General features: G+C 45.6%; 1 protein-coding gene across 1 annotated transcript in view; it reads left to right on the forward strand.

Moving 5' to 3' along the window:
• The first annotated feature begins 24707 nt into the window (after positions 1 to 24707).
• Positions 24708 to 25791, forward strand: part of LOC123079357 (purple acid phosphatase 2) — a 4661-nt gene continuing 3577 nt past the window's right edge. Inside the window, exon 1 of the mRNA XM_044502122.1 lies at positions 24708 to 25259. Coding sequence (XP_044358057.1) covers positions 25077 to 25259 — 183 coding nt within the window. The 5' untranslated portion in view covers positions 24708 to 25076. The remainder of the gene's footprint in view (positions 25260 to 25791) is intronic.

The raw sequence follows: 25791 nt of genomic DNA on the forward strand, positions 1-25791 counted from the left end.
TTCTGATTTCAGGGACTTGGTGATTTCTCCAAGTCCTTGTCTGCTGTTATTTTGTTGCCATGTAAACTTGATGCTACAGAGAGATCCATGCATATTTTGGAGATGTTCAGTAAGGATGTTTTGTAGCTATAGTTGTAATTGATCCATCACTGCCCTTGTTTGCAATTATGGAGTGCCATATCATGACTCAATCTTGCTCTAATTTTGCTATAAAATATTTCTGGAAGATTCTTAACATGATATGCAATTTTGCCAAGCTTATTGCAGTTGATCCATACATGCTATGCTTGTGTTCTTGCCATGGTTAGCTTCATAAATATGCCATCTTGCTGTAGGTGTGCTTGGTTTGTCATACATTGCTCTTTAGTGAGTGCTTCAAGCTCACAAAGAGGCCTACATATTGTTATTTCTGCCATGCTCTGTTTTCTGCTAAGTCTGAAACCTGATAACGAAACTTGCTATGTTTACATGCTTGCCATCAGATCTTCTGGTCCTTTTTGGCTTATGGTCAGTAAAGGACTTTTGTCATATGCATTTAGTAGAATACTGCAATGCCTTGATTTTCTTTGTTAAGTTCCTGTAGCATGTTGATTTCATGCTCTGAAAATTGCTACCTGATGCTGTTTTCTGCCATGTCCAGTTTTTCACCAAGTCTGTGAACCTGTTATCTTTTGCACTTTTGCCATGCTTGTTTGAGCTTGATATGGTGTGATCTAGCTGTAGCTCACTGTTCATCTTTTGTCAAGCATCTCCTGTAGATTACTTCCATATTCTTTGTTGCTATGTTGGAGTGCTGTAGCATTGTTGCTTGTTGCATTTTAAGTGCCATCATGCTGTTTATCGCAGATTCGCGTCATTCTTGTTTTGCTTGCCATTTGCAAACCGTGCATCCGATTCCAGTGATCTTTATATCGATTTCGAACGAAATCATCTCATATTTCCAGTGGCATGCTTGGTTTGCCAAGTTACTGCCATGTTCATCAGTTTCCTTCTGGAGCACGCATATGCATCGCATATCATATCTCGCATATCCACATGTTTTGCATCATGTTGCTTGTGCATTTCTCGTGGTTGATTGTGGTTCCGTTTGTTTGTGTTCTTGTCTTGGGTAGAGCCGGGAGACGAGTTCGTGAATGAGGAACCTGTTGAGTACGCTTACGAGGATCAAGCTTTCGACAACTCTGAGAACCTTGCAGGCAAGATGACCACCCCTCGAAATCACTTCTATCTTTGCTATGCTAGTTGTTTGCTCTATTGCCATGCTCGCTACCTATCACTTGCTATATCATGTCTCCCATTTTTGCCATGTCAGCCCCTAACCATCCTTTCCTAGCAAACCGATGTTTGGCTAAGTTACCGCTTTTGCTCAGCCCCTCTTATAGTGTTGCTAGTTGCAGGTGAAGTTGAAGTTGTTCCATGTCGGAACATGGATATGTTGGGATATCACAATATCTCTTATTTAATTAATGCATCTATATATTTTTGGTAAAGGGTGGAAGGCTCGGCCTTATGCCTGGTGTTTTGTTCCACTCTTGCCGCCCTAGTTTCTGATATACCGGGATTATGTTCCTTGAGTTTGCGTTCCTTACGCGGTCAGGTGATTTATGGGACCCCCTTGACAGTTCGCTTTGAATAAAACTCCTCCAGCAAGGCCCAACCTTGGTTTTACCATTTTCCACCTAAGCCTTTTTCCCCCGGGTTTTCTAGAGCCCGAGGGTCATCTTTATTTTAAACCCCCGGGCCAGTGTTCCTTTGAGTGCTGGTCCAAACTAGAGCCCTTTGCAGCGCCAACTTGGGGAAACTCGAGGATTGGTTTTAGTTGTACGGACTGCTCATCCGGTGTGCCCTGAGAACGAGATATGTGCAGCTCGTATCGGGATTTGTCGGCACATTCGGGCGGCTTTGCTGGTCTTGTTTTACCATTGTCGAAATGTCTTGTAAACCGGGATTCCGAGACTGATCGGGTCTTTCCGGGAGAAGGTTTATCCTTCGTTGACCGTGAGAGCTTATGATGGGCTAAGTTGGGACACCCCTGCAGGGTATTATCTTTCGAAAGTCGTGCCCGCGGTTATGAGGCAGATGGGAATTTGTTAATGTCCGGTTGTAGAGAACTTGTCACTTGACCCAATTAAAAATGCATCAACTGCGTGTGTAGCCGTGATGGTCTCTTCTCGGCGGAGTCCGGGAAGTGAACACGGTCTGAGTTATGATTGACGCAAGTAGGAGTTCAGGATCACTTCTTGGTCATTGCTAGAAGACGACCGTTCCATTGCTTCTCTTCTCGCTCTCTTTTGCGTATGTTAGCCACCATATATGCTTATTGCCGCTGCAGCTCCACCTCATTACACCATCCTTTCCTATTAGCTTAAATAGTCTTGATCTCGCGGGTGTGAGATTGCTGAGTCCCCGTGACTCACAGATTCTACCAAAACAGTTGCAGGTGCCGATGATGCCAGTGCAGATGATGGGGTCGATCTCAAGTGGGAGTTCGACGAGGAACGTGGTCGTTACTATGTGTCTTTTCTTGATGATCAGTAGTGGAGCCCAGTTGGGACGATCAGGGATCTAGCATTTGGGGTTGTCTTATTTTCATCTGGATTTTGACCGTAGTCGGTCTATATGTTTGTATTTTGGATGATGCATGAATAATATTTATGTATTGTGTGAAGTGGCGATTGTAAGCCAACTCTTTATCCCATTCTTGTTCATTACATGGGATTGTGTGAAGATGACCCTTCTTGCGACAAAACCACTATGCGGTTATGCATCTAAGTCGTGCCTCGACACGTGGGAGATATAGCCGCATCGTGGGCGTTACAATTAACCCCTCGCGAATCAAACCAACAAAGACTACCTTTAAAGGAGTCATACCAGGCGTAGAGGCCTGCTGTACGGGCTCAATCACGCTGGAGGTGGTCTTTGGTTCTCCGGACAACTTCCGAAGCGAAGAGTTAATCTTCGATATCGTCCCCTTCCGCAGCAGCTATCACGCACTGCTCAGATGAACCGCGTTTGCTAGATTCAACGCAGTGCCACACTATGCTTATCTCAAGCTCAAGATGCCCGGTCCATGTGGCGTCATAACAGTCAATGGCAATACGGAACACTCCCTCCAAGCAGAGGAGCACACCGCCGCCCTAGCAGCAGAAGTGCAGAGTGGCCTTCTCAAGCAGCATCATAGTACGGCTGTCGAGCCCTCGGGCATCATCAAGAGGTCCCGGACTACACTGCAGCAGGACGGCGTGGCTCGTCAGGAGCTCGACTAGCAATTCGGCCTCCGTCCCAGTCCTAATGAGGTAGTGGCATTCGTACCACGCGTACACAATTACGCAGTCAAAATTCCATGGACATCGACGAAGGCACAAGATAACCCGGGGTCTACAGTTCGGCCAAACAGACCCCGGACACACATACTTTTACCTTTTTCTTGTTTCAGGTTCCTTTTTCCGCGGGGCTGATCGCAAGTCATGTAGAAGGATTGGCATACAACGGAGGCAAGTAGCACAGGTGTGTAGGGTAACCTTTATACGTTCTTCTTGACGGTATTCATACTTATTTCTCAGGACCCGCACGCTGCGCACTACTGATTCCGGCATAGCCCGGATACTTTTCGCACCATCTGTACAAGATACGCCTTGAAGTATCCATCCAGTTATAATAAAAATGGCTCGTGGCCCAGTTTCTGTGGTTTTCGCTTCTTACTCCGTTTTATTTCGATCTGCTTATTTGCTGCATCGATACTCTTCTGTACGTTTCATATTCGCCAGGGGCTACTTGTCGCCCCACAATACGGCTGCAAAGTCCGAACACTTCTTATATATAAGTTCGGCACCCCGAATTTAGCATTATATGCATTGACTCCGAATCATGTCTTTGGTCAATAGTTGGGTTGCCCGGGCTCCTGTGCTTGCTACCCTACGTTCCGCTCTATCTGCTAGGGTAGTAAAGGGAGAACTACTGCGATTGTGCCCTGGCCTTGACCAGATGAGCACCTCAGTAGAGAAAGCCGAAAACTGACTGTCATGATACGGTAAGAGCCGGTCAGCTGTTCGAGGGTTACAAAATCATTGGAGATTTTTTCCGCGTAATGCGAAGGATCGGCACTTCCCGATCAGATGCTGACAGCACCCTGGCCTGGACCAGGGGCTGCACACTTGCTTAATTATAAAACTCCTATGGCCAAGTGAGGGCGTTCAAGTCGTACAGTCCGATTGCCTTGTTCGTTGCGCTAAACAACTCCTCCAAAGGACCATATAATTGGATCAAGATTGTTTAGAATCCATGCCGAACACCTCCGTACTACCTACGTGAGGGCAGAAGCCGACGACTGGCCAACCCTCAGATTACAAATAACACGGCCGCACAGGAGGAAACAATTCAAAGCATAATAAAATTATTGTACAAACACTGGCTTTGTTCCCATAATACAAGGCAAAGGCAACATGAATACATTTATTCAAATACAATGTCCTGCGAACATTGCGCCGCCACAAGTCGAGACCCCTCTACGACATCCGCGAAATATCGCTCGGGTGTGCGATGCTCCTTGCCCTCCGGCGGCCCACTGGCAACTTCAACAGCGTTCATCTTCGCCCACCACATCTTGCAGCGAGCGAAGGCCATACGAGCACCTTCAGTACAGGCGGAGCGCTTGATGACGTCCAGCCGTGGACAGGCCTCCACCAGACGCCTCACGAGTCCGAAGTAGCTGTCGGGCATAGCTTCGGTTGGCCATAGCCGGATTGTCAAATCCTTCATGGCTAGTTCAGCCACCCTGTGCAGCTCCACCAGCTGCTTCAGCTGATCGGTGAAGGACACGGGATGCTCTGGCGTCGCGTACTGCGACCAGAATAGCTTCTCCGTAGAACCTCCTCCTTTGGCTCGGTAGCACTCTGCAGCGTCTGATACGCTGCGTGGTAGATTTGCAAAAGCCCCTGGGGAACTCCGAACCCGGGTTAGTAAAAGGTATTGCTTCTCCGCATACTTGCTTTGCATCTTAAATGCCTTACCCGCCGTGATCTTCTTGGCCTCCCGGATCTCCTAGAGGGCGGCCTGGGCCTCATTCCGTGCGGTCTCCGCGCTCTGACGAGCCTTGGTGAGTTCGGCCTCCTTAGCCGACGCATCATTCTCCAAGGTCTCACATTTTTTCACCGCATCTTGAAGCTCCTGCTGGACTTCTTTGACCCGGGCCTTGAGCTTCTTACGAGCGGCCTGCTGCTTGACAGCTTTCTCCTTGGCCTCGCCTAGGGCCTTCCTCAAGGCCTCGACCTCGGTCGCGGCTCCTGCACATATTACGACACTACAGTCAATATACATCGCCTACGCTTTTCGAACATACAGCAAGTCGTTAGTCACCTTGCTTCTCCTAGAGCCGAACCCTAACCTCGCCGAGCTCGTTCTCGGTCCGCTCCAGCCTCTGCCTCAATTCAGAGACTTCGGCAGCATGCGAGGTTGCAGCCAACAGCGGCGCCTGCCTATGCATACATGCTACGTTAGTCTCCTACAATAGATCCTCTGTCCGGTTCTTCTCGCCGAACACCGGACAGTGTCTCAGGGGCTACTGACTACAGTTTTTTTTCTCTTTCTATGTCACTTACCTCGAAACCTGTCAACAGGCTGCTGCAGGCTTCATTCAGTCCACTCTTGGTGGGCTGAACCTTCTCAACCACCGCGCCCATAAGGACACGGTGCTCGTCCATAACGGAGGCGCCTCGTAGTGCCTCCATCAGGTTGTCCGGCGCCCCTGGATGGACAGGTACCACCGGCGGAAGCGGCACACCCCCTCCTTCAAAGGGGCTGCTCGCCCAACTCCGGAGCCATATGGGTCTCCGGAATCATATTCGGCTGAGGGCCAAACAGGATGCGGCCCTCTTCGCCAGTCTCCATGGGGATCGTCTCCTCCATGTGTCCGGCAGTGGAGGCTTCGCCTCGTGGCGCCTCCCGGACAGCGTCCTGAGCTCCTCCCCGGTTCAGATCGGCCCTCCGGGACAGCACTTCGGTGTCGTCCCTAGCCCCGGGGGAGTAAGCAGGCGGCGGCGACTAGCTCGCCATCTCCGACGGAGCCAACGAACCTTCAGATGAGGATCGTTGGACAAGGTCACGGGCCGGACTGCAATAGTACAGTTAAACTATGTCAAAGATAAACAGAGAGAAAGGGCCGGATGTGCGCACCAGCAAGCCACGTCACTTACGATGCGGCCTGGGGCTTAGTACGGGGGCGTCGTTCCGGACTACGGTCGACATCCCATGCGGTGTTGACCGTTGGGACGCCTTTCCCCTTCTTGGGCGTCTCCGCCTCCAGACGCGCCGAAGCCGCTCTCTTCTTCTTCGCCTCGAGGGGAGGGTTGTTCTCCTCCTCCTCCTCCTCTTCCTCGTCATTGTCCTCAGGGACAGAGGAATGGGCCTCGTCGTCTTCGAACGTCACGTCCGAAGTGCCCTTGCGACGGGGGCCACTCTTGGCCTTCTTCTTGGCCTTCTTCTCTGGCGCCTTATATGGCGCCGGCACCAGCATCTTTGCCAGGCACGGGATGACCGGTTCTTCGGGCAGCGGAGCCGGACACTGGATCCGCTTTGCCCTCTCCATCCAGTCCCGAGGGAGCAATAATAAAATCTCACACATCATCCTCGAAACATTTAAGTCGGGGATGCGTCAAAAGTAACATACCTCGATGGCGGGGTGTTTACAGTCGTGACCACGGTCTGAATCCGTGGCCGCGGTTTCTTGTTGCCCTTAAAGAGCAACCTCTAGGCATCTTCGTGGGTGGTCTCAAAGAGCCTCACCAGGGTCCGATGCTTCTTCGGGTCGAAATCCCACAGAGGTCATCCTCTACGCTGGCACGGAAGAATCCGGCGAACCAGCATCACCTGAATTACATCGACGAGCTTGACGTTCTTGGCTATCATGCTCTGGACGCGCGTCTGCAACGCTATCAGCTCATCGGACGAACACCAGTACGGACTCTTCTCGACCCAAGAGGTGAGCCGCATGGGAGCACCGGAGCGGAATTCGGCAGCTGCGGCCCAGGTGGTGCCGCGGGGTTCTGTGATGTAGAACCATTGTCTCTGCCACTCCTTCACCGTCTCCCAAAAATACCTTTCGGACAGGAGACGTTGGGCAGCTTGCTCACCATAGCTCCTCCGCACTCCGCGTGCTGGCCGTCCACCACCTTCGGCTTCACGTTGAAGACTTTGAGCCACAGCCCGAAGTGGGGTTGGATGCGGAGGAAGGCCTCGCACACGACGATAAAGGCCGAGATGTTGAGGAAGGAATTCAGGGACAAATCATGAAAATCTATCCCGTAATAATACATCAGCCCGCGGACGAAAGGGTGGAGTGGAAACCCTAGCCCACGGAAGAAATGAGGGATGAATACTACCCTCTCTATGGGCTCCGGCGTGGGAACGACTTGTCCCTCGGCTGGCAGACGATGGGCGATCTCCTTCGCCAAATATCCGGCCGCCCGGATCTAAGTAATGTCCTCCTCCTTGACGGAGGAGACCATCCACTTGCCCTGACCACCGGATCCGGACATGGTTGCTTGAGTGGAAAGGAGATGAGAACTTGGGCGCTGGAGCTTGAGATCGGAAAGGCAGAGACAGAGAGAGAGCGTGAGAAGAGGAAGGGGGAATCCTTATCCCCTTATAAAGGCAGCAAATATTAAACGCCTCCTCACTCGCCTTAGGATTCGCCTGTTCCCAAGGGCTGTATAAATGGCACGGTTGAGTTAACCATGCCCGCATTAATGAGAATCCCGCAATAAGGGGACACGATCTCTGTTTCGACAAGACGTACCAATAGCAACCACGTCTCGAAATGTGGGATGGCAGAAGAAAAACGGTTCGAAATTATGACCGGACAAGCGCGATGTCGTGTTGTAAAGAAGCTGTCAACAGATTAGATTCGTACAGATATTATATTCTCTCTGCGGTTGTGTGTGGTGTGCGTAACAGGTCCGGATATGATCATTGCATCCGAAGACTATCTTGGAGTTTGGAGAAAGGGAACCTCCTTGCAATGTCGAAGACCAGCTGCGCGCCGGACTCCTCGTCATTGAAGCCAGGTTCAGGGGCTACTGAGGGAGTCCTGGACTAAGGGGTCCTCGGGCGTCCGGCCTATTACTCATTGGGCCGGACTGATGGGATGTGAAGATATGAAGGCCGAAGACTATACCCATGTCCGGATTGGACCCTACTTGGCATGGAAGGCAAGCTTGGCAACCAATTATGAAGATTCCTTCTTATGTAACCGACTCCATGTAACCCTAGATCTCTCCGGTGTCTATATAAACCGGAGAGCATAGTCTGGATAGGGGATATTCATGACCATATACACATAGGCTAGGCTCCTAGGGTTTTAGCCATTACGATCTCGTGGTAGATCAACTCTTGTAACACTCATATTCATCAATATCAATCAAGCAGGAAGTAGGGTATTACCTCCATAGAGAGGGCCCGAACCTGGGTAAACATCGTGTCCCCCGTCTCCTGTTACCATCCATCCTAGACGCACAGTTCGGGACCCCCTACCCGAGATCCGCCGGTTTTGACACCGACACCCCCCACCCTTGTGGGCCCCTCGTGACTCCACCGACCTATTTCTTCCTCCTATATATTCTCAAATATCCCAAAACCTACCAGGAGAGCCATGAAAACACTTCTCCACCACCGCAACCTTCTGTACCCGTGAGATCCCATCTAGGGGCCTTTTCCGGCGTCCTGCCGGAGGGGGATTCGATCACGGAGGGCTTCTACATCAACACCATTGCCCTTCCGATGAAGCGTGAGTAGTTTACCACAGACCTACGGGTCCATAGCTAGTAGCTAGATGGTTTCTTCTCTCTCTTTGATTCTCAATACCATGTTCTCGTCGATGTTCTTGGAGATCTATTCGATGTAATACCTTTTTGCGGTGTGTTTACCGAGATCCGATGAATTGTGGATTTATGATCAGCTTATCTATGAATATTATTTGAATCTCCTCTAAATTCTTATATGCATGATTTGATATCTTTGCAAGTCTCTTCGAACTATCGATTTGGTTTGGCCAACAAGATTGGTTTTTCTTGCAATGGGAGAAGTGCTTAGCTTTGGGTTCAATCTTGTGGTGTCCTTTCCTAGTGACAGTAGGGGCAGCAAGGCACGTATTGTATTGTTGCCATCGAGGATAAAAAGATAGGGTTTACATCATATTTCTTGAGTTTATTCCTCTACATCATGTCATCTTACTTAATGCGTTACTCTGTTCTTCATGAACTTAAAACTCTAGATGCAGGCAGGAGTTGGTCGATGTGTGGACTAATAGTAGTAGATGCAGGTAGGAGTCGGTCTACTTGATACGGACATGATGCCTATATTCATGATCATTGCCTTAGATATCGTCATAACTTTGCGCTTTTCTATCAATTGCTCGGCAGTAATTTGTTCACCCACCGTAATATTTTCTATCTTGAGAGAAGCCTCTAGTGAAACCTATGGCCCCGGGGTCTACTTTCCATCATATAAGTTTCCAATCTACAATTTATTTTCCTATTTACTTCCTTTGCAATCATTTACTTTCCGTTCCATAAAACAAAAATTGAAAGGAAAAATACTTTACCGTTTATCCATCTCTATCAGATCTCACTTTGAAAATAACCGTGAAGCGATTGACAACCCCTTTATCGCGTTGGTGCAAGTTGGTGTTTGTTTGTGCAGGTATTCGGTGACTTGTGCGATGTCTCCTACTGGATTTATACCTTGGTTCTCAAAACTGAGGGAAATTCTTACTCTACTTTGCTGCATCACCATTTCCTCTTCAAGGGAAAAACCAACGCAAGCTCAAGAAGTAGCAGGGTCCTATTGGAAACTAAGGGATATTAAGGCCTCCTTTTAATAGATTACTGAACCAAAGCATTAGCACTTAGTGAAAACATGAACTCCTCAAGCTACGGTCATCACCGCGAAGTGTCCCGATCGACTATTGTCACTCTAGGGTTGCCGGATCATAACACGTAGTAGGTGACTATAACTTGCAAGATAGGATCAAGAACACAAATATATTCATGAAAACATAATAGGTTCAGATCTGAAATCACGGCATTCGGGCCGTGGTGACAAGCATTAAGCATAGCAAAGTCACAGCAACATCAATCTTAGAACATAATGGATACTAGGGATCAAACCCTAACAAAACTAACTCAATTACATGGTAAATCTCATCCAACCCATCGCCGTCCAGCAAGCCTATGATGGGATTACTCACGCACGGCGGTGAGCATCATGAAATTGGTGATGGAGGATGGTTGATGATGACAACGGCGACGATTTCCCCTCTCCGGAGCCCAAAACGGACTCCGGATCTGCCCTCCCGAGGAAGAACAGGAGGTGGCGGTGGCTCCGTATCGTAAAACGCGATGAATCCTTCTCTCTGATTTTTTTTCTCCCCGAACGTGAATATATGGAGTTGGAGTTGAGGTTGGTGGAGGTCTGTGGGACCCACAAGACCAGAGAGCGCGCCCCAGGGGTTGGGCACTCCCTCCACCCCCGTGGACAGGGTGTGGGTCCCCTTTGGTTGATTCTTTCGCCAATATTTTTTATTTATTCCAAAAGTAATCTCCGTGAAGTTTTAGGTCATTCCGAGAACTTTTATTTCTGCACAAAAATAACACCATGGCAATTCTGCTGAAAACATCGTCAGTCCGGGTTAGTTCCAGTCAAATCATGCAAATTAGAGTCCAAAACAAGGGCAAAAGAGTTTGGAAAAGTAGATACAATGGAGACGTATCAACTCCCCCAAGCTTAACCCATTGCTTATCCTCAAGCAATTCAGTTGACAAACTGAAAGTGATAAAGAAAAACTTTTACAAACTCTGTTTGATCTTGTTGTTGTGAATATGTAAAGCCAACATTCAAGTTTTCAGCAAAGATTATGAACTAACCGTATTCACAATAAATTTAGGTCTCACATTTACCCATATCAATAGCATAATCAACTAGCGAGCAATAATAATAAATCTTGGATGACAACACTTTATCAAAACAATCATCATAAGATATAACAAAATGGTTTCTCACTAGCCCTTTCAGAGACCGCAAAACATAAATGCAGAGCACCCCTGAAGATCAAGGACTGACTAGACATTGTAATTCATGGTAAAACAGATTCAATCACAGTCATACTCACTATCAATTAAGAACAATGCATACAAATGACAGTGGTGCTCTCTAACTGGTGCTTTTTATAAGAGGATGATGACTCAGCAATAAAAGTAAATAGACAGGCCCTTCGCAGAGGGAAGCAGGAATTTGCAGAGGTGCCAGAGCTCAAGTTTTTGAAATAGAGATAAATAATATTTTGAGCGGTATGCTTTGATTGTCAACATAACAACCAAGACATCTCGGTATCTTCCATACTAGATACATTATAGGCGGTTCCCAAATAGAATGGTAAAGTTTATACTCCCCCACCACCAACAAGCACATTCCACGGTTGGTCCGAAACAACGGTACCGTCCAACAAACAACAGTCCTGGGGGAGTTTTGTTTGGAATTATTTTGATTTGATTTGAGCATGGGACTGGGCATCCCGGTTACCAGCATTTTCTCGTTAATGATGAGCGGAGTCCACTCATCATGAGAATAACCCGCCTAGCATGGAAGATATTGACAACCCTAGTTGCTACATGAGCGATTCGAGCATACAAATCAGATTATCATTTGAAGGTTTAGAGTTTGGCACATGCAAATTTACTTGGAACGGCAGGTACCGCATATAGGTAGGTATGGTGGACTCATATAGAACAACTTTGGGTTTATGGAAGTGGATGGACAAGCAGTATTCCCTCTTAGTACAAGTGAAGGCTAGAAAAAGACTGGGGAGCGACCAACTAGAGAGCGACAACAGTCATAAACATGCATTGAGGTTAACCAACATTGAATGCAAGCATGAGTAGGATATAAATCACCATGAACATAAATATCGTAGAGGCTATGTTGATTTTGTTTCAACTACATGCGTGAACATGTGCCAAGTCAAGCCACTCGAATCATTCAAAGGAGGATACCATCCTATCATACTACATCACAACCATTTTAAAAGCATGTTGGCACGCAAGGTAAACCATTATAAACTCCTAGCTAATTAAGCATGGCATGAATAATATAATCTCTAATTGTCATTGCAAACATGTTTCATTCATAATAGGCTGAATCAGGAACGATGAACTAATCATATTTACAAAAACAAGATAGGTCGAGTTCATACCAGCTTTTTCTCATCTCAATCATTTCATCATATATCATCATTATTGCCTTTCACTTGCACAACTGAACGGTGTGGATAATAATAATAATAATAATAATAATAATGCACGTGCATTGGACTAAGCTGGAATCTGCAAACATTTATTCAAAGGAGAAGACAAGGTAATATGAGCTCTTTGTTAGATCAACAATAATGCATATGAGAGCCACTCAACATTTTCATCGTGGTATTCTCCTCTCGACCCCAAAGAAAAGAAAAGAATTTCAAAGAAACACACTGAAATGTTTTTGGAGTTTTTGTTTTTCTGAAGAAGGTAAAACAAGAACAAGAAAAACTATTTACACGGGAAAGCTCCCAACAAGCAAAAGAAGAACAAGAAATCTTTTTGGGTTTTCTTTTAATACTACAACTAAATAAGCATGGAAAGTAAACTAACTACAACTAATTTTTTTGGTTTTTCTTCAGGTTTTTCAAACACACAAGAAGAAAGCGAGAAAAAAGAAATAAACTAACATGGATATACAATGAAAAAGTATGAACATGGACAACTGAAATGAGTGTGTGAACATGAATGTAATGTCAGCGAGAAATACGTACTCCCCCAAGCTTAAGCTTTTGGCCTAAGTTGGTCTAGGGCCACCACTGGCCCGGATAATATCCGAAATCATAGTTGGGTTCGTATTGTGCTGCGGCAGCTACCGCTTGGCGAGCTGCCTCCTGGAGGCGAGCAGCCTCTGCAGTTCTCTCATACTCGTTTGCCCCCTCTCTAGTTATAAAATATCTCCCATTTACCTGAAAGTTAAAGAAGGCAGGAGCAGCAGGGTAATATGGATGGCACGCCGTCTGTCAAAGATTAATCGGTGATACGTCTCCGTCGTATCTATAATTTTTGATTGTTTCATGCCATTATTATACAACTTTCACATATTTTTAGCACCTTTTTATATGATTTATTGGACTAACCTATTGATCCAGTGCCCAGTGCCAGTTCCTGTTTTTTTGCATGTTTTTTGTATCGAAGAAAATCCATATCAAAGGAACTCCAAATGCAATCAAATTTTACGGAGAATTATTTTGGAATATATGTGATTTTTGGGAGTTCGAAGCACCGCAAATGGAGGCCCACACGGCCCACAAGACACCAGGGCGTGCTAGAGGCCCCTGACGCGTGGTGGTGGGTTGTGCCCTCCTCGAACATTGGTTGGAGCTCTACTTCGGGCGCAAGGAAGCTTATATCCAGAAAAAAATCATGTTAAAATCTCAGCGCAATCGGAGTTACGGATCTCCGGGAATATAAGAAACGGTTTTCGGCCAGATCTGGGAATGCGAAACAGAAGAGAACAGAGAGGGAGATCCAATCTCAGAGGGGCTCCCGCCCCTCCGCCGCCATGGAGACCAAGGACCAGAGGGGGGACTCTCCTCCCATCTAGGGGGGAGGCCAAGGAAGAAGAAGGAGGGGGCTCTTGTTGGGGAACGTAGTAATTTCAAAAAAATTCCTACGCACACACAGGATCATGGTGATGCATAGCAACGAGAGGGGAGAGTGTGTCCACGTACCCTCCTAGACCAAAAGCGAAAGCGTTAGCACAACGCGCTTGATGTAGTCGTACGTCTTCACGATCCGACCGATCCAAGTACCGAACGTGATCCAAGTACCGAACGTACGACACCTCCGAGTTCAGCACACGTTCAGCTCGATGACGTCCCGCGAACTCCGATCCAGCAGAGCTTCACGGGAGAGTTCCGTCAGCACGATGGCGTGATGACGGTGATGATGTTGCTACCAACGCAGGGCTTCGCCTAAGCACCGCTACGATATGATCGAGGTGGAATATGGTGGAGGGGGGCACCGCACACGGCTAAGAGATCAAGAGATCAATTGTTGTGTCTATGGGGTGCCCCCTGGCCACGTATATAAAGGAGTGGAGGAGGGGGAGAGGGCCGGCCCCTATGGCGCGCCCTGGAGGAGTCCTACTCCCACCGGGAGTAGGATTCCTCCCCTTCCAAGTAGTAGGAGTAGGAGAAGAGGGGAGAGAAGGAAGGAGGGGGCGCCGCCCCTCCCCCTAGTCCAATTCGGACTAGTCATTGGGGGGGCGCGGCATGCCTCTCTCTCTCCCCTAAAGCCCAATAAGGCCCATATACTTCTCCCCCCGTATTCCCGTAACTCCCCGGTACTCCGAAAAATACCCGAACCACTCGAAACCTTTTCGACGTCCGAATATAGTCGTCCAATATATCGATCTTTACATCTCGACCATTTCGAGACTCCTCGTCATGTCCCCGATCTCATCCGGGACTCCAAACTACCTTCGGTACATCAAATCACATAAACTCATAATACAAATCGTCACCGAACGTTAAGCGTGCGGACCCTACGCGTTTGACAACTATGTAGACATGACCGAGACACGTCTCCGGTCAATAACCAATAGCGGAACCTGGATGCTCATATTGGCTCCCACATATTCTACGAAGATCTTTATCGGTCAAACCGCATAACAACATACGTTGTTCCCTTTGTCCTCGGTATGTTACTTGCCCGAGATTCGATCGTCGGTATCTCAATACCAAGTTCAATCTCGTTACCGGCAAGTCTCTTTACTCGTTACGTAATGCATCATCCCGCAACTAACTCATTAGTCACATTGCTTGCAAGGCTTATAGTGATGTGCATTACCGAGAGGGCCCAGAGATACCTCTCCGACAATCGGAGTGACAAATCCTAATCTCGAAATATGCCAACTCAACAAGTACCTTCGGAGACACCTGTAGAGCACCTTTATAATCACCCAGTTACGTTGTGACGTTTGGTAGCACACAAAGTGTTCCTCCGGTAAACGGTAGTTGCATAATCTCATAGTCATAGGAACATGTATAAGTCATGAAGAAAGCAATAGCAACATACTAAGCGATCAAGTGCTAAGCTAACGGAATGGGTCAAGTCAATCACATCATTCTCCTAATGATGTGATCTCGTTAATCAAATGACAACTCATGTCTATGGCTAGGAAACATAACCATCTTTGATCAACGAGCTAGTAGAGTAGAGGCATACTAGTGACACTCTGTTTGTCTATGTATTCACACATGTATCATGTTTCCGGTTAATACAATTCTAGCATGAATAATAAACATTTATCATGATATAAGGAAATAAATAATAACTTTATTATTGCCTCTAGGGCATATTTCCTTCAGCTCTCTCTCTCCCCCTCGCTTCCGGTGGTGCCGGAGTGCCGCCGGGGCAACGATCGGGATGGCGATCTACATCAACAATCTTGCTACCGTCAACACTAACTCTCCCCCCCTCTACGCAGCGGTGTAACACCCCTTCTCCCCGCTGTAATCTCTACTTAAACATGGTGCTCAACTCCATATATTATTTCCCAATGATCTATGGTTATCCTATGATGTTTGAGTAGATCCATTTTGTCCTATGGGTTAATCGTGATCTTGGTTGGTATGATTGTATATTTAATTTATGGTGCTATCCTACTGTGCCCTCTGTTCTCGCACAAACGTGAGGTGCCCCCGCTGTAGGGTGTTGCAATATGTTCATGGTTCGCTTATGGTGGGTTGCGAGAGTGACAGAAGCTTAAACCCGAGTAAGTGGGGTATGACGTATGGGAGTAAAGAGGACTTGATACTTAATGCTATGGTTGGTTTTCACGACCTTAATGATCTTTAGTAGTTGCGGATGCTTGCTAGGGTTCCAATCATAAGTGCATATGATCCAAGTAGAGAAAGTATGTTAGCTCATGCCTCTCCCTCATATAAAATTACAAGAATGATTACCGATACTTGTTATCGATTGCCTAGGGACAAATAACTTTCTTGTTGACACAAAACCTTTTTCTAAACACCTAACTTTTATTATCTTGCAAAGTACTTCTAGTTTTATTCTTGCTAAATAGTTCTAGCATCACACCTACAAAATAGTTTCATACTTGTTCTAGGTAAAGTAAACGTCAAGTGTGCGTAGAGTTGTATCGGTGGTCGATAGAACTTGAGGGAATATTTGTTCTACCTTTAGCTCCTCATTGGGTTCGGCACTCTTATTTATCGAAGAAGGCTACAAACGATCCCCTATACTTGTGGGTTGTCAATCGGTACTGGAGGGATTGTTCGTTCCTCTCAAGAAACTGGTAACGTACGATAGCATTATAATCTAGAAAACCAGGTGGCAACTTAGTGTCATTCCCTCTTATGGATACACCAAGATAATTAGCTAAACGAGTTTCATAAATTCCACCAAATAAATCTCCATCTTTAGCATTAAGATGTAACCTCCTCGCAATAATATCCCCCACGTTATATCGTTTATCACCTAACACCGCACACTTGAGGACACTAAGATCTGGAACGCAAAGGTGGCAATGCTCATGCTTACCGTTAATGCATCTACCTATAAAGAGAGCAAAATAATGTATGGCAGAAAAGTGAATGCTCCCTATGGTAGCTTGTGTGATATTTCTAGTTTCTCCCACAGTGATGCTAGCAAGGAAATCATTGTATTCAGATTTGTGAGGCTCAGTAAGAAGGCCCCACTGTGGGATTTTGCAAGCAGTATTAAAATCTTCAAGGTCCATGGTATATGATTCATCATAAAGATCAAATAAAACAGTATGGGTGTTGCGCTTAGATGAAAATTCAAACCTCCGCACAAAGGAATCAATGAGGTAATGGTATTGTTGACACTTACCTGATACGAAGTCCTCAAGATCAGCATTTCGTACATACGCATCAAATTCATCCTTGAAGCCTGCATGAACCATAAATTCATCTGACGACCATTCCCAAGGCTGCACTTGAGCTTCCCTTGGTGGTTCAAGGTCCGGCTCACGTATCGTGAGCCTTGGTGCTTGCTTCCTCGAAGAACCACCTTGGTACATTTCCTAGACATTTTTCTTCCTCTGAAAAATTCTGAAATTTTTAGTGACTCAAAATAAAAGTGAACCAAAACTCAACAAGATTGATAGCAACTACTCCTACAAGTGTCTAGAGGCTAAATCATGCATCAAAACTACTTTGGACCATATAAATTTGACATGCGAGCTCAAGAACAAGGTCATCACAGCAGCAAAAATTTGCAATAAATAAAGCACTAGAACAAAAACTAATTGGACCATTGGAGGAGTCACATACCGAAGAACAATCCCCCAAAGCAGTTTTGTGAATGGAGCTTTGAGCAAGGAGATCAAAAATGGCAGCAAAATGAGCAAGAACACGAGTTTGAGCTATTGGATGATTTTTTCTGGAGAAAGACGAAGTGGATGGGTGATGGAATAAGTGGAGGGGACCCATGGGGCACCCACAAGACAGGGGGCATGCCCAGGGGCGTAGGGTGCGCCCTCCACCCTTGTGGCCCACTAGTGCATCCCCCTGGTGTGTTCTCAGTGCCAGAAATTCTCAAATATTCTACAAAAAATCATACTAAATTTTCAGGGCATTTGGAGAACTTTTATTTCCGGGACATTTTTATTTCACGGATAATTCAGAAAACAAACAGAAAATACTATTTTGCTTTATTTAATCGAAATAATAGAAAGTAAAAGGTGGGTACAGAAAGTTGTGCCTTCTAAATTCATCCATCTCATGCCCATCAAAAGGAATCCATTAAGGCATAGCCTAGTGGTGGGAAGGGGCTGATGCCTTCCCACCCACCCAAGTTCAAGGCACGGTACTTGCAATTTGGGTTTGTTGCACCAATTATACTGTAGGGGGTTCCCTTAAAGTCTTTCTGTCAAAAAAAGGTCGATCAAGTCTTATTAACAAACTACTTCCGAATAACATGAAATCGGAGAATTTTCGAATAACACTAGGTTACCTCAACGGGAATATGCATGTCCCCAACAATAAGAATATCATATTTCTTTTTGGCAGTAGGAAGAGGGAATTCAAAATCTCCAATAGTAATAGTTGAAAATTTTCCAATAGAATTGATAATATGAACTTGAGGTTGTTCCTTCGGAAAGTGTACCGCATGCTCATTACCATTAACATGAAAAGTGACATTGCCTTTATTGCAATCAATAACAGCCCCTGCAGTATTCAAAAAGGGTCTACCAAGGATGATCGACATACTGTCGTCCTCGGGAATATCAAGAATAACAAAGTCCGTTAAGATAGTAACGTTTGCAACCACAACAGGCACATCCTCACAAATACCGTTGGGTATAGCAGTTGATTTATCAGCCATTTGCAAAGAAATTTCAGTAGGTGTCAACTTATTCAATTCAAGTCTACGATATAAAGAGAAAGGCATAACACTAACACCGGCTCCAAGATCACATAAAGCAGTTTTAACATAGTTTCTTTTAATGGAGCACGATATAGTTGGTACTCCCGGATCTCCAAGTTTCTTTGGTATTCCACCCTTAAAATTATAATTAGCAAGCATGGTGGAAATTCAGCTTCCGGTATCTTTCTTTTATTTGTAACAATATCTTTCATATACTTAGCATAAGGAGGCATTTTAAGCATATCAGTCAAACGCATACGCAAAAAGATAGGTCTAATCATTTGAGCAAAGCGCTCAAAATCATCATCATCCTTTTTCTTGGATGGCTTACGAGGGAAGGGCATGGGTTTCTGAACCCATGGTTCTCTTTCTTTACCATGTTTCCTAGCAACAAAGTCTCTCTTATCATAATGTTGATTCTTTGATTGTGGGTTATCAAGATCAACAGCAGGTTCTACCTCAACATCATTATCATTACTAGGTTGAGCATCAACATGAACATCATTACTAACATTATCACTAAGTTCATGTTCATCACCAGATTGTGTCTCAGCATCAGAAATAGAAATATCATTGGGATTCTCAGGTGTATCTACAACAGGTTCACTAGAAGCATGCAAAGTCCTATCAGTTTTCTTTTTCTTTTTATTACTAGGACTAGGTGCATCAGTATTAATTCTCTGAGAATCTTGCTCGGCTCTCTTAGGATGACCCTAAGGATACAAAGGTTCCTGGGTCATTTTACCACCTCTAGTCATAACCCTAACAGCATTATCATTATTCTTACTATTCAACTCATTAAGCAAATCATCTTGTGCCTTAAGTACTTGTTCTACTTGAGTTGTAACCATGGAAGCATGTTTACTAATAATCTTAAGATCATTAACGGTTCTACTCATATAATCACCCAAGTGGTCAAGCATGTAAGCATTACATGTCAATTGTCTACTAACACAAGCATTGAAGTTTTCTTGTTTAACAATAAAATTATCAAACTCATCCAAGCATTGACTAGCAGACTTATTATGAGGAATATCACCTTCATCAAATCTATGGAGAGATTTTACCTCTACTACCTGTGTCGGGTTATCAAGACCATGTATTTCTTCAATAGGTGGTAGATTCTTAACCCCTTCAGCTTTAATACCATTTTCTTTCATAGATTTCTTTGCCTCTTGCATATCTTCAGGACTAAGGAATAGAATACCTCTTCTTCGGAGTTGGCTTAAGAGTTGGTTCAGGAAGTGTCCAATCATTATCATTACTCAATATATTATTCAATAGCAATTCAGCTTGCTCAACAGTTCTTTCCCTGAAAACACAGCCAGCACAACTATACAGGTGGTCTCTGTAGGCATCGGTTAGTCCGTTATAAAAGTATCAAGTATTTCATTTTTCTTGAGAGGATGATCAGGCAAAGCATTAAGTAATTGGAGAAGCCTCCCCCAAGCCTGTGAGAGATTTTCTTCTTCAATTTACACAAAGTTAAATATTTCCCGTAAGGCAGATTGTTTCTTATGAGCGGGGAAATATTTTTCAGAGAAGTAGTAAATCATATCCTGGGGACTACGCACACAATCAGGAGCAAGATAATTAAACCATAACTTAACATCACCCTTTAACGAGAAAGGAAACAAGTTAAGAATATAGTAATAGCGAATTTTTTCCTCATGAGCAAATAGGGTGGCTATATCAATCAATTTAGTAAGATGTGCCAGAACAGTTTCAGATTCATAACCATAGAAAGGATCAGATTCAACCAAAGTAATTAACTCAGGACCGACCGAGAAATCATAATCCTTATCAGTAACAGAGATATGTGAAGTAGCAAACAGGGTCATATTGCATTCTAGCATTTAAAGACTTTTCTTTCAGCTTAGCTAACAGTTTCTTAAGATCATCTCTATCTTACAAGCAAGAAAGTCTCTAGCAGTTTCCTCATCCATAATATAACCCTCAGGTACAACAGGCAATTCATATCTAGGGGGAGAATCATAATCTTCAGTTTCAATAATATCATCAGTTTCAGTAATTTCATTCTCTCTAACCCTAGCAAGTTGTTCATCAAGGAATTCACCAAGTGGCACATTATTATCAAGCAGAGAAGTAGTTTCATCATAAGCATCATGCATAGCAGAAGTGGCATCATCAATAACATGCGACATATCAGAATCAATAGCAGGTGCAGGTGTCGCAAGTTTACTCAAAACAGAAGGTGAATCAAGGGCAGAACTAGATGGCAGTTCCTCACCTCCCCTCGTAGTTGAGGGAAAAATCTTGGTTCTTTGATCTTTCAAATTCCTCATAGTGATCAACAGATGTAAATCCCAAGTGACTCAGAGAATAGAGCTATGCTCCCCGGCAACGGCGCCAGAAAAAGGTCTTGATAACCCACAAGTATAGGGGATCGCAACAGTTTTCGAGGGTGGAGTATTCAACCCAAATTTATTGATTCGACACAAGGGGAGCCAAAGAATATTCTCAAGTATTAGCAGCTGAGTTGTCAATTCAACCACACCTGAAAGACTTAATATATGTAGCAAAGTATTTAGTGGCAAAGTAGTATGGAAGTAACGGTAACAGTGGCAAGAGTAACAGTAGCAGTTTTGTAGCAATCGTTACAGTGGCAACGAAAAAGTAACTTAGCAAAGCTCAATATGAAACGAACTCGTAGGCAATGAATCAATGATGGATAATTATGTCGGATGGCATTCATCATGCAACAGTTGTAACATAGGGTGAGACAGAACTAGCTCCAATTCATCAATATAATGTAGGCATGTATTCCGAATATAGTCATACATACTTATGGAAAAGAACTTGCATGACATCTTTTGTCCTACCCTCCGGTGGCAGCAGGGTCCTATTGGAAACTAAGGGATATTAAGGCCTCATTTTAATAGAGTACCGGACCAAAGCATTAGCACTTAGTGAATACATGAACTCCTCAAGCTACGGTCATCACCGGGAAGTGTCCCGACTATTGTCACTCCGGGGTTGCCAGATCATAACATGTAGTAGGTGACTATAACTTGCAAGATTGGATCAAGAACACAAATATATTCATGAAAACATAATAGGTTCAGATCTAAAATCATGGCACTTGGGCCCTAGTGACAAGCATTAAGCATAGCAAAGTCATATCAACATCAATCTTAGAACATAGTGGATACTAGGGATCAAACCCTAACAAAACTAACTCGATTACATGGTAAATCTCCAACCCATCACCGTCTAGCAAGCCTACGATGGGATTACTCATGCACGGCGGTGAGCATCGTGAAATTGGTGATGGAGGATGGTTGATGATGACGACGGCGACTATTTCCCCTCTCCGGAGCCCAAAATGGACTCCAGATCTGCCCTCCCGAGGAAGAACAGGAGGTGGCGGCGGCTTCGTATCGTAAAACGTGATGAATCCTTCTCTTTGATTTTTTTTCTCCCCGAACGTGAATATATGGAGTTGGAGTTGAGGTCGGTGGAGGTGTGTGGGACCCACAAGACCAGAGGGCGCGCCCTCCACCCTTGTGGACAGGGTGTGGGTCCCCTCTGGTTGATTCTTTCGCCAATATTTTTTATTTATTCCAAAAGTAATCTCTGTGAAGTTTCAGGTCATTCCGAGAACTTTTATTTCTGCATAAAAATAACACCATGGCAATTCTGCTGAGAACAACGCCAGTCCGGGTTAGTTCCATTCAAATCATGCAAATTAGAGTCCAAAACAAGGGGAAAAAGTTTGGAAAAGTAGATACGATGGAGACGTATCACCTTCTCTCTTATTTTGCAAGATTCACATGAAGAGGGAGAATGTCTGCGGCTCGAATTCTGGACCGAAAAGGAGCAAATCAGAGACCCCTGTTCTGCTCAACTCCAAATGTCCTTAAATTTTATGGAGAATTATTTTGGAATATATAAAAAATATTGGGCGAAGAAATACCAGAAGGGGACCAACCAAGTGGCCACAAGCCTGGGGGTGCGCCCTACCCCCAGGGGCGCGCCCCCTGAGCTTGTGGGCCTCTTGGCTGGCCTCTGGTGCCCATCTTCTGCTATAAAGAGAAGGCTTTCGGGTCAAAGCACCGCCGTCTCGAAGCGGAACCTGGGCAGAAGCAATCTATGGCTCCGATGGAGCGATTCCGCTGGGGAAACTTCCCTCCGGGAGGTGGAAATCGAAGACATCATCATCACCAACGATCCTCTCATCGTAGGAGGACCAATCTTTATCAACATCTTCACTAGCACCATCTCATCTCAAACCCTAGTTCATCTCTTGTATTCAATCTTTGTCTCAAAACCTCAGATTGGTACCTGTGGGTTGCTAGTAGTCTTGATTACTCCTTGTAGTTGATGCTAGTTGGTTTATTTGGTGGAAGATTATATGTTCAGATCCTTAATGATATTCAATACCCCTCTGATCTTGAACATGAACATGATTTGTGAGTAGTTACTCTTGTTCTCGAGGACACAGGAGAAATCTTGTTATAAGTAATCATGTGAATTGGGTATCCTTTTGATATTTTGATGAGATGTATGTTGCCTTTCCTCTAGTGGTGTTATGTGAACGTCGACTAGATGACACACCATGATTTGGGCCTAGGGGAAGGCATTGGGAAGTAGCAAGTAGATGATGGGTTGCTAGAGTGACATAAGCTTAAACCCTAGTTTATGCGTTGCTTCATAAGATGCTGAATTGGATCCACATGTTTAATGTTATGGTTAGATTTATCTTAATTCTTTTTTCGTAGTTGCGGATACTTGCGAGAGGGGTTAATCATAAGTGGGAGGCTTGTCCAAGTCCGGAGCAAAGCTACAGCACAAGGACTACTTTGCTCCCAAACCTACTTTCCCGATGATCCATGGTTTCGTCGCCGTTTTCGCATGCGGAAACTATTGTTTTTGCGCATTGTGGAGGGAGTGGAGGCACACGACGACTACTTCAAGCTCACAAGGGATTGCTACGGCCAACTCTCTTTCTCGGCCAAGCAAAAGAGCACGGCTTCTCTGAGGATGCTTGCACTTGGATGTCGTTGGTGAGATGGTCAGGACGGGGAGAACACGTGCCTGAAGACTGCTGTCAAGTTTTCCCGTGCCCTGGTGGAGGTGTTTGGACCTGAGTATCTCAGAGAACCAAATGCGCAGGACACGAAGAAGTTGTTGGCTATTGGAGAGGCAAGGGGGTTTCCAGGAATGCTCGGATTAATTGATTGCATGCAGTGGCAATGGAAGAACTGCCCCAAATGTCTGCGGGGAATGTATCGAGGTCACACCAGAGAGGCTACCATCACACTAGAAGCGGTGGCATCACATGACTTACGGATTTGGCATGCTTTCTTTGGAATGTCGGGTTCTCACAGCAACATTAACGTGCTTCAACGGTCTCCGGTGCTCAGGAGGCTTTGCAATGGGGAATCACCGCCGTGCAACTACACCGTCAACGGTCGAGACTACAACATGGGGTACTATCTTGTCAATGGTATCTATCATCAGTGGCAGCGTTTGTGAAGACCATATCCGAGCCGCGTGGCAATAAACAGAGCCACTTTGCAACAATGTAGGAAGCGGTTAGGAAGGATGTGGAGAGGGCATTTGGTGTGCTTCAAGCTCGTTGGGGAATTATGCGGAGCGCTGTGGGAATCGGAAACTTTGTGGCAGTTGATGACATGTTGTGTTATTCTACACAATATGATTGTCGAGGATGGGGGTGATGGTGTAGCCCAAACTCATGATTTCGAAGCACCTGGAGAACAAGTTGAAATCCCGGAAGATCAACATGCGGCTCAGCTGATGAACTTTCTGCAGATGCATCATAATCTTTGAGGTTAGCATGTGCACACACAACTACTCAATGATCTTATGGAGCACATGTGGACCCACAATGACAACCAGGAAGACAATGCTTGAGTTTGGTATTTAATATAAATTTTATGTAAACGCTATCTATGCTTTGTACTAACATTTGTTATTTACGTGTGACATTGTCTTGTATGATCTGAGGTGCATGTATTTGCATGGATTTGAGAGTCTGAATTTGAGATATGTGGATGCCGGGACGGAAATACGAGGGCCCGTCCGGATGCGCCCGCGGGTATGGCCGGACGCGTCCGCGGGCGTTTGAAGGGATGGATTTGCCAAGTCCGCTTGTAGATGCTCTAAATAAAATCAATTGTTTGAAGGTCCTTGCCTGCAAAAATAAAAGAAATAAAACAACTGAAGTTCTTGTCCCCTCCAAAATCCGGCCCACTCTTCCACTTGGCGGCTTCCGATCGCCGACAAGTCCCAACCTGGCCGCTCCCTACAATCCCCGTCCTACCTCAACCCGCGTGCGTGTTCGAAGTTCAAACCATGAAGTAATCAATCAATGCTCGCCGGCGGTCGCCATCCCCGATTTTATTTCTTGGCAGCCCGGATGAGCATATTCCATTCCCCCTACATATCCCCCGCCTTCTTGCCTTGACCCATCTTTATTTACTGGTCACGAAATCGAACAAGCGATCCCATTCCCGTCCCCGGAGTGCAACCTCCAAGAAGCCGCGACAGGAAGGAAGCCAAGAACCAGAGCGGCGCGGAGCAGAGGAGGAGGAGGAGAGCCCCGCGGGAATGGGGCTGGCCAACCGGATCGGCGCGGTGGCCCTGGCCGTGGCCTGCGCCGTCCTGCTGCTGGCCGTCGCGTGCCGGGCCGGCCAGACCAGCGAGTACCGGCGGCTGCTCGGCCAGGCCATCGACATGCCGCTCGACGCCGACGTCTTCCGCGCTCCGCCCGGCCACAATGCGCCGCAGCAGGTAACCAACCGCAGACTGCGCTTCTGCCTCCGTTGATACAGTACTACCATCTGTTTAGGCTACAGTCTACCTGGCGTTTGGCGAACAGTTGACCACACAGCTGGTAATTGCAGCATGAGATGGATATACTATTGCGGATTCATCTGTTCTTATAGTAGCTGTTACTTGTCTGATACCATGATACAGCCAAAGCCTTTCTGAATGATCCCAAAACTTCCGGTTGATTGGGTTTTCAGTACTTATGTCGGTCTTACAGTAGCTGTTACTTGTCGATACTATGATTCAGCCAAAGACTTTCAGGATGACTCCAAAACTTCCGGTTGATTGGCATTTCAGTACTTTTATTTTCGTCCTAAAGTCATACGTTCCTGAGTTCGAGCTTTTCTGCTTCATAAACTATGCCTCCTAAATGGACTTGTACTTGTGTTCACTTTTAGTTCTTGTCTTCAGTTTACTAGTGAGCCTTTTGTGATATTTAAAAGGGATAGTCATCCCTCTCGACCTATTGTTGTCTGCGGATTTCATCCTCCAC

The sequence above is a fragment of the Triticum aestivum genome, chromosome 3D (genome assembly GCF_018294505.1).
Source record: "Triticum aestivum cultivar Chinese Spring chromosome 3D, IWGSC CS RefSeq v2.1, whole genome shotgun sequence".
Classification (NCBI taxonomy): domain Eukaryota; kingdom Viridiplantae; phylum Streptophyta; class Magnoliopsida; order Poales; family Poaceae; genus Triticum; species Triticum aestivum.